At 33.7% G+C, this 10,611-nt stretch overlaps 1 protein-coding gene across 1 annotated transcript; it reads right to left on the reverse strand.

Annotated features, from left to right (window-relative positions):
* Positions 1-2,634: 2,634 nt before the first annotated feature.
* Positions 2,635-6,540, reverse strand: LOC145065716 (expansin-B3-like). Its single transcript, XM_079012771.1, has 4 exons — positions 6,199-6,540; positions 5,679-5,985; positions 4,647-4,776; positions 2,635-3,458 (listed from the first exon to the last, which is right to left on the reverse strand). The coding sequence occupies exons 1-4, from the start codon at positions 6,383-6,385 to the stop codon at positions 3,261-3,263; spliced, it is 822 nt and encodes a 273-aa protein (XP_078868897.1). The 5' UTR covers positions 6,386-6,540; the 3' UTR covers positions 2,635-3,260.
* Positions 6,541-10,611: the final 4,071 nt, after the last annotated feature.

The following is a 10,611-nucleotide window of genomic DNA, read 5'->3' on the forward strand; positions in this document are numbered from 1 at the left end:
TGTTTTACGTAATTTTACCATTATTTTGGTCTAGGACGTGTTCGATAAAACTAGCTGGTAGCAGGTAGCGGTTAGCGGGTAGCGTTTAATTTTGGAGTGTTTTGTTTAGGTTAAAAGCTAAACGCTCCTGTCGACGAACGTGGCTTTTTTTTTACTAACGTTTTCATAAAAGTCAGAAGCTATCAAACGCTGCATGCCAAACATGCTCCTAATATTTCTACACAGATAAAAGTTATAGTTTTAATCTGCTGCTACCAGTTAATTTTTGCCAAAATTATATAAGAAGGAATTGTGAGTTGTATATCTTTACAAAAGGGTGAGAGTTTGTCGAGTGTTGATTGGATCCGATAAAATGAAGGACAAAAAATCCAAGTTCTAAATGGGTTTGGAGTGAAATGAGTTTCAAGGTGAGTTTTTTTTTTTTTTTTTTTTTTTTTTTTTTTTTTTTAAGTCATTATTAAGTCGGTATTGCCATGTATTTCATATTTCACAAACAAATAATCTAACAATTAATTTTGTAAACTAACATCGAATTGTAAATAAAATTAAAAGCAATCAAACCGACAAATAATTTCGAGAATTATATAATAAATCATATCATTATTACTTAATTACCAAGTTTCATTTAGAAATCAGATTGATCTTTTGTGATCAGTTCTAATCATAAGAAATATAGAAAGAGATTGTTCCATTGTACGGGAGAATTAAAATGTGAGACAAAACCCATGATTTAATGAAAATTATCGTTCTTTCCAACAACTATGGAAACTCTAATAAACACAAAGTGCATACTAAAAAACTTGGAATAACTAGAATTGCTTGCTTGCAAATCGTAGAGAGAGAAATTGAAGATGAGATCTTGATTTTTTGTGAGGAATACATTTCCGGGAGAGCTGTATTTATAGTTGTAAAAAACTCACGACCGATGTGGTGTGTAAAGTGAAAAGTGCGCCTAAATCATGTAATTTAACGAACTTCATGTCTCGCGTCCTCATTCTGACTAGGTGCGTGTCTAGACTTGATCCATCCCTTAACGTTCACTAAAGCTTTAAAGGCTAAAGGAAAGGAAATCAATATATGCTCACTAATAGTTTGTCCTCCTGCCTATGTAGGATAATAGAAAACTTGACAACTTGCATTTAACCCATTAAATTTCCAACAACCCGTACAAACTAAGGAAGTTTCCTATAACTAAAACAAATGATTTCCCATGAGTGTCACGAAGATTAAACCCTCGTTTAATATTGAAAAACAAGAAGAGGCCGATTTAATGGCATGCTTATGGATTTAAACCAAGAACTTTGTGACCTGTCTAGCTTACCCCACACATCACCTTCCAGCTTTGGGTTCTTACTGAGTGCGAAACCATCGTGTGCTGTAAAACTTTTTCATGACCCTCTAGAAGATAAGACATAAAAATTTCCTACAGATGAATATCCAAAAGTAGATCTTTAATCCACTACGCTTCTTTTCCTACTGATGTTAAGGGAATAAGCTCAACCTCCATCATTGAGCGAGCTATACATATATGTTTATATCTCATCCCCAAGAAATAACCCCTCCACTAGAGGATAAATCCAACCACCCATGGATTTTGAATCACATGTGTAAGCTTCAACGTGAAACCCATGATTTAATAAAAATTATCTTACTTTCCAACAACTATGGAAGAATCGATAAAGACAAAGTGAATACTCATAAATTTGGAAGAACTAGAGTTTAATGCTTGCAAACCGCAGAGAGAGAGAGAGAGAGAGAGAGAGAGAGAGAGAGAGAGAGAGAGAGAGAGAGAGAGAGAGAGAGAGAGAGAGAGAGAGAGAGAACATGAGATCTTCATTTTTAGGATGATAAATACATCTCCGGAAGAGTTGTATTTATAGTTGCAAAATCTCTTGGAGACTCCAAAAAAACATGGGCAAATGAAGACCACAACCCTACCACGACTTGTCACGTGTCACATAGTTTGACTAGGTCAAACACTAGTTGGAGCCCCTTGCTCTCCAAGCAACATGTTTTCTGGATGCTTTTAAATGCTTCCACACGCTTATCACGAAACCAACGCTGACCGGGTTGATCCAACCTGAACCCTGCTAAAAATAAAAACTCTTCAACTCCCACTGACCGATGAAGTGCAAAGTGTGCATAAATCACACCATTTCGCAAACCTCACGTCCTACATCCTCAGCTCGACGAGGCGCTTGTAGGCTCTTGGTAAATCCCTTAACATTCACTAAAGCCTTTAAAGACTTAAGCAAATAAATTGATATTAAAGGTTATGCCATTTTTTTTAAACGAGCAAATATAATCTACTCATAATTCCATTTATGTCTCAGACGAGACTTGAATCTCCCGATCTCAAAAAAATGACAACACTTGATACTGCTATGAATTAAGCTTTTATTAATTCAGTAAATGATTTATGTTAAAAATAAATGTTTCAAATCAAACTATCAAAAAATCATAATCATAAACATATATAACCAGAACAAGAAGGCAACTGTATGTCTAAATTTAACTGTTGCAATTTACAATGCATGAATAAGATTGTGACCTCACTTACTTAACTTTTCTTTTTCTTATATTGACATAAAATAAAGTTCACATAAATCGAATTATAAAACATCAATCCACATATTATAAATAAAACTCACATGTTATATATATTAAAAGAAGAAGAGAAGATACAAAAGGTTCCATTTAATCCAACATGGCACAACAAACTATAATCAACAAACCATACAAAAGGCCAAACCCAACCCACCACGCCTACATAAAAAGACCAAAAGGTCCTCACACCCTAAAAGCGTTTACATATATTAATCCAAAAAAAAAAAAACAAAGAAAAAAAAAGGCGCGCTCACTCTCCCTTTGGAGAGGGGCTGCAAAATACCCTCAAACAGACACTAAATTACAAAACAACCACTTGACTTAACAAATAACAACACTATATATTATATTTTATATATATATTATATAATTAAATACCACAGAAAGCCAAACGGATACCCACTCCCAACGGTTACTTCTTTCCCTTCTCCATCACCAAAAAAAACACCAACTGATATAACGGCTCCATTTGATGTGATAGGTCTTAGCTTAAAATTACCCTTTTGACCTTGCGATGGAATAGGTGATTTGGGTATTTTTGCTTTCTTCTTATTTAGGAATGTCAAAATTAAAAGGGGTAAAAAGTAAAAACATATATATTTTTTCGGAACCAAACTTTTGAACCTTTCGACGAGTGTTAATACTGTTAACGGTTAAGGGGAAAAGTTAAGACGGGACGTATAAGTGGCTTTGACTGCCCAATTTCCGGGAATCACATCCCTTGCTGACAGAGTCCTTTTGGTGGACAGGGTGGTGAGTTTGACGGAAAATGGTCCTCTGAGAGGTCCTCGAACTATCACCCAGTTCGCTCCCCAAACATGGCTCATTTCTAGCCACTCTGTTGACCTCGCCTGTGTTTAACACAGATAAAACGTTAGATTTGTATTTTGGAACATGTATTTCGTTCGTAAGTAAACCGGTATAGATTCTTTTTAACGTTTATAAAAACCATTTATTACAGATAAAGTTATTTGGTTTCGATAATTTGATGTCAAGAAAAAAAATATGGCAAACACAATATATGTTTATTATTTTATAGATTTGGATAGTGAATTATTATTAGAAAATAATAGCTAAATGGATAAAATACTAAAATAACTCCGTTTCTGTGTAATTTAACCTTTTTGTAAGGAAAGTTATCAATATAATTTTTTTTTTCTTACACAATAATATATATATTTTAAAGAATCGTACAATCCGTATAGTATACACATTGTTTGTAGACTGTATAAAACGATAATATTTTAATAAAAACACTTTATTTTTTTACTTGTCTATTATGTTATAAAAATATAGTATTTTAGTGACTAAAAAATAAAATGAAACATAATAAAAATAATTTAATTTTTATTTGTCAATATATATGTAAAATCATATTTATATTTTCTTTTTTTTTTTTTATATATATAAGAAATATCTTTGATTGATTGGACAAGCTATAATGGGTGTCGCAGCATTGTTAGCACTAGGGAGTAGAAAATAATTGAAGATGAAATTTGGGGAAAATGTTGATTAAAACTTGAAATAAGTGCTTTTGTTTTATTTTAATTAAATAAAAAATTCTCCAAAAGCGAAACCATTATCAGAATTAACTACCACCAACGATATTAACTTCACCAATCAATCACATAACGTTTTTCTAATTATTTTAATTGCACGTCTATTTATGTAATCGTGTATGCTATAAAATGTTGGACACTGAGTTAAAAGGGTGTTATATTCTGTATCCGACACATTCGGATTTCTCCATGCTTCTTTTATGCAAGTGTGTGTGTGTATGTGTTTTTATAAAGCTGATCAAAAGTACTTTCTTTTGACTATTTTGCCCATCTGCCCGCCACCACATTTTTCATTTCTTTATTCGTCTTTTCTAGATGCATTTTTCTCCCATTACATGTTTTTTTAATTCCCACTTCTTGTCATTAACCTAAGATTTAAGATTAAATCTTGATTTTGTTTTATCTTTTTATATATGTATCTTTTATTTATCAAATTGATATATAAAATAAAATTAATATATATTATATAGAAAATTATACCTCTCTGATATGCATCGATCCAACATCCCCATCTCCACCCTCGAATTCGACCAGAAGTGAAAGCCAGTAATTTGTAGATCCTTCGTTTACGTGAAATGCAATGTTTCTTCCTGGATATTTGCATGGTGTCCTATATTTTATATAAAAATTAGATAAAAATAATTAATATGTATTTGGAATAATAATTATGTTAAGTAGTTCGGTGTAATTCAATAACATAATTTCTCAGATATTAAATTTTCTCAGATATTAAATTTAGTTTAAATAGTTTTAAGTTTGTTCACTGTGAACAAACTTAAAACTATTATAACAATATAACATAATTTTAGAAATATTAAATTTAGTTTTAAATTTGTTCGTGAACAAACTTAAAGTTGTTATAACAATATAACATAATTTTAAAAATATTAAATTTAATTTTAAACAGTTTTAAGTTTATTAACTATGTCAACAAACTTAAAATTGTTATAACATAATTTTAGAAATATTAAATTTAGTTTTAAATAGTTTTAAATTTGATCACTGTGTGAACAAACTTAAAATTGTTATAATAATATAACATAAATTTAAAATTATTAAATTTAGTTTTAAACAGTTTTAAGTTTATTAAATGTGTGAATAAACTTAAAATTAAAATTGTTATAACAATATAACATAATTTTAGAAATATTAAATTTAGTTTTTAACAGTTTTATTAAAGGTCCTATAACAATGTGACGAGTTTCCGGGATTATAAAAAATTATTCAGATTTTTTTTTTTAACTTTATAAAGATTTTGATGGTGAAAGTGTCTCTTAGCATATATTGAAAGTACATGTTGTAAGAACTAATTAGTTATAAAAAAATAAAAACTAAGGGGTGGATGTTGTCATTTTTGAATAGTGGTGGGGGCCATGTAGCATTTATAGAAAGATTGATCCACGTTAATTAAAAATAAGTATTTTTTAATAAAAATCTGAAACCAAACTGACCAAAAAGAAAAACAAACGACTGTTAATTTAACTAAAAGCCGTTAAAGGACTGCGTGAATACCGGCGATAAACGATGTTCAGTACGCCGCGGTTACGGAGCTGGTTGTGATCGCCGGAAACCGCCATGCGACCAAAGGCGGCACCGCTGAGGTCAAAATGGGTGTTTCCGCCGGAGCAGTAACCGCCGGGACATTCGTCGGTGATAATAACGGTCACCGCCCGGCGAGAACAGATTGATTTATCTAAACACTTGACTTTATAACATGCCCCACATCCTTCACCCGCCTTAAACAGAATTGGACTCACTGCTCCTACACGCGCTCTAAATGGCTTCACATCAACCAGAGATCCGTATCCACACGCGCCACCTACGAGAGTGGAATTACATTATTACAATTTACACACACTCACTCAGGTTTCATTCACTGATTTCAGTCAACAAATTGAACAGAAATGTACAAATCAAAGAAGCATAGAGGACAAGTCACTTCTGCGTAAAAAACTAGATTTGTTGCTTTAAACAGAAATCAAATCACTCAAATTACTGAAATTAGTAAAATTAGTAAAATTAATGAAATTACCATCGCTTCCATCGCCTTCTGGACTGCCGTACCACGTCGCGGTGGCCGGACGCCAATGTGAGTTGACGGAGTTCATAATCGGCCCACCGGAGATCTCCAAACTCTGAAACACCACAGCCGCAAACCACCACGTCATAGCAACACATATTTTGCCAATGTAGCTGTTGGTGTATGATATAAGCGCCATCGTGGAAGGAAAAACACAACCACCGTGTCGGCCGGCGGCGGAGTACACGAGGTACGTATAACAAACAAGTTTTAGAGAGAGAAAAAAGATGAGAGAGAGAGAATGCCGACACTGGGTTTACAGAGTTGGATTTCCACGGTGTTAGGACTGAGCTTTTCACATCGGTATATAACGAGGCTCAAAAAGGCGACAAAGGAAACACGGGTAACATACACTGGAGATTGTAAGGATGAATTTACAGTTATACCCTTGCTGACTTCAGTTATTTACGGTCGTACCATTTTCCCTTTTGTATGGGTCCTACCGGCAGTTAAGGCGTCAAATCCGGACTATTCACTGCTGGGTGTCGGTAAGGTCGGGTCGGGTTTGGGTTGCTCATTTTCTTTAAATATTATATTGTTATTTATGTATCGTTAATCGTTAAAGATTTGTTGGATGATTCTAAACCGGTTTTTCTTTATGGGGGTTTGTGATCACGGTTCTTTTTGCAACTTTACCTTTATATTAATAGTTATCTTTCCGGTATTAAAATGAAAAATATACCTTATTCACATTTGTTTTTTCAACATGTTTTTGCACAAAAATTATCATGTATATTAGAGCTTTCACAAAGGCAAACTTGTTTTCATTAAGCCTTTGAATTATTGGTTATATTATAATGATCTTATTTTGAAATAGCATATTTTGTGTTTAAAAACTAAAAAACAAATTACCTAGTTGATACGGAGTCGGGGTGAAGAGAGTGATTCGCTCGACCAAAGATAGGTTATTCTTTGTGTTGAACCAAATGGTCATAAGTTTCCATGTAAATTTGAACACAAACTTGCAAGGGACCTTTATTTGACATAAAGCAAACCGATAATGTTTAGCAAGATTATTCTACTCTTCACATATACTATTTTAGATAGTATTAATGATTCACTATCACCATTATTTCCTCGCGAGTATTATTGATTTGATTGTTCTCAGCGTGTCGTTCAACAATACATACTTGCAGTCATAAATTTTATTACTAAATCGTAGCGATGAACCTAATTTCGCCTAACCCTGTCGCCATTTACTCTATATGTCTAAGATGAAGGTTATCGTAGAAAAAAACTAACATACATCTTAAAAATTCTTTAATACTGCGATTCATGTTGAAGAGAAAACATCAACGCTGTAGATTTCCCAACATCCTTTGATAGGATCCTATTTAGCAAATAACAATCATCTTGCGAGTAGTTGGTTCGTTTCACTTGAAAAGTTTATTTATGTTCTTTTCTCCCCCATTTTAAAAGAAAAAAATAGATTTGATAAATCATTTCGTTTATGTTTGTCTTTTTTGAAATAGGTGTGGAGTATAGTCGAATACATTACTCTCCCCGAGCAACCTTAAGAGATGCAAGCAGAGAATACTTTGGTTATGGACGACACTCATTTTTCTTGAGGATCCCTTGGTGAACTCCTCCAAGCCAAGTTTGTCAAAGAGCTTATAGGCCAGTTCATCTAAGCTTGTAGAGGACATTAAGGAGAGCATGATCACCATGTTTAGCAGGGCCCACACTAAACGTAAAAGCGATCTTGAGTTCTACCGACAATATGGCTGATATTGGCGAGGCCAATATTGGAAAGCAGGTATAGAGACAGAGGATGTTAGGTAATGTTTTGGCTGGTGCACCAGGTGATAGGTGTAACATCCCAAAAATCATAGTAAATATTTTTATTTTTAAAACCATTTTAAAGATCCATAAATCATTCACAACATTGTTTCAAAATCCATAATCGTTAATGAGAGTATTCCAAAATAATTTATCAATAAAATATCCAAGGATTATGTGCACAATCGCGCATTCACCTTTCCCCGATCATTTGATGTACCTGAAACCATGAAATTAAATTGTAAGCCTAAGCATAGTCAGTTTTCCAAAATACCAAAACGCATCAGAAATACAATTACAGTGCATGCGTATAGGGTTTGTTGGCCCATGGCCTCAACCTAACCATCCTGGGTTTGTTGACATAGAGTCTCAACCCAACCATCCGGGTTTGTTGGTCCATCGCACGAAGCAGTACATTAACCCACCCATCCGGTTTTGTTAGCTTCCCACCTTAACCCAACCATCTAAATGATGGGTTTTATACAAACAATCCTATGTGTGCATGTAACCCTAGAGTTGGATCTATGTTTTCACTATTAGTTATATAACTTTATGAACACAAAAAGAAACCTAGCATGCTACTACTATTTTTGAAATCCACATAAAAGAATATAATACATACCTTTTGTTATTATATAGTAATAACAACTAGTTCCTTGAATTTCCTTAGCTCTTGAAAGCAAGTACCACAAGTGTAGTACCTCTAATGGCTCACAAACACACTTTAGGTGAGAGGATGAATATGAGAGAGAGGAATGAAGGCAAAAGGCTCTAAAATTAGACCCTAGTAGGGTTTCTCCAAGGGTTAGTCGAATTTAGTGCCTTAGGGTGCTATTTATACTTAAGGCTAACTAGGGTTTCAAGGTGGAAACCTTAATCCCTTAGCTTAGGGCCTAAGCAAGTCCATGAACTCCTTTCCTTAAGCCCTTGGATGAAAACTCCTAGACCCTTCTAGGATTTTCATTCAAGCCTTAATAAAGGTGATCCAATAGCCCAAAGTCTCAACTATCAAATAATTACAAAACAACCCCTATACTTTTAATTAATTCCTTTAATCCTGAAATTAATTCCTAATAATTTCTGATTACATACTAATTAATAATATGATTACAAATTAGTATATTATTCATATAATATATTAACAATCATATTTATACCCTAATTTATTATTCTTAACAATAAACCAGCCTCTCTCCTCAACAATCATCCTGTCTAGTCATCAGTGTGAAGGCAACCCAAAAGGACCATGCTCACAATCGGGTCAAGTACATACCAAAATAGTTATGGACTTAGACACTAATCCAACAGTCTCCCACTTGGATAAGTCTAATAACTATTCTACGTATGACTTCAGAACCTGATCATCAATCGTAGCTTTCAAAAGCCGCTGTCAACTCTGATCGTATCAGAAGCGTGTCCTTTAGATAAGGGATCATATATTCCTCCATTCCTGATATCGCATAGACGTGAGGCATGGATTGAAGTCATTCTCTCAGTCTATGTGTTGTTTCCCGACTTCCGATTTATGACGACTGACAACAGACTACAATTGAACACATCAAATTAGTCTCGGCTTGGCCAAGTGCTTAGGGTGTTATCACTAAATCATCGAGGGGCCCACAAATATCGCTTTTATCCCACTTTGGGAAAAAGGAACGGATAAACTTTGACTCAATGCTTGCTTGTACTTACACATCGAATCACACACAACAATAAGTTTTATAACACCAAGTTACTGGTGCGTTTACTTATCATCAATGTGCAACCGAACAGCAAATAACAACTCACACGTCTCGGTTTCAAGAATATACAATATTATCAACTCACAATCACTCATGATAAAATCCATGAAGTGATTTTTGTGAGCGTGGGTTTAATCCAATACTCTAATCTTATTAAAGCACTCATGAACTCTGCAGCAAACTTGTGTTATGTCTAAACTCTTCAAACAATCTACAGACTCTTCATGACAGTCTTCCTTCATACCTACTTCCAACGTATGACCGACTTTGGAGGTTCGAATAACCAAGTTATTCTGGAAGTCAAAACATGCAAAGAGAAACACAATGATAATACTTAATCCTATATGACTCCAAACTGGTGAGTATAAATAAAATAGTTTTATTTAATCACTATATTGATTACTCATTATTCATTATTTAATGTTTCAGATAATCAACTTTATAACTCGAATTATAACCACAATTGTCCCATGCTCCAAGCATGCACACTTTGGTTTCCTATGGTCCATACTTTGTGAAATAGATCAATTGAAAAACTTTTCTAATGAAACTCATTTCATAATCCCCAATCCTTATAATTAGTGTAAGAATACCAAATTCTTGCCACTTTTAGAATATGTTAAATTCTAATATTTTATGCAATGATCCTTTTGTGAACTCACGGCACAAAAGTCACAAAGACTCGGCCAATGAAATCACAAGGTACTCTATCAGAAAAACAATTCTATAGATGTGATGTCTCTCACTCAAAGTACATTCCTTTGAACATCCTTTTTGCATAAAATTTTCTAATCTAGACATAAATTCTAAATTTCCAACTCCCAATTATGGAAACATTTCCATA

The sequence above is a fragment of the Lactuca serriola genome, chromosome 8 (assembly GCF_051521515.1).
Source record: "Lactuca serriola cultivar US96UC23 chromosome 8, Lser_US96UC23_V15, whole genome shotgun sequence".
Lineage (NCBI taxonomy): Eukaryota > Viridiplantae > Streptophyta > Magnoliopsida > Asterales > Asteraceae > Lactuca > Lactuca serriola.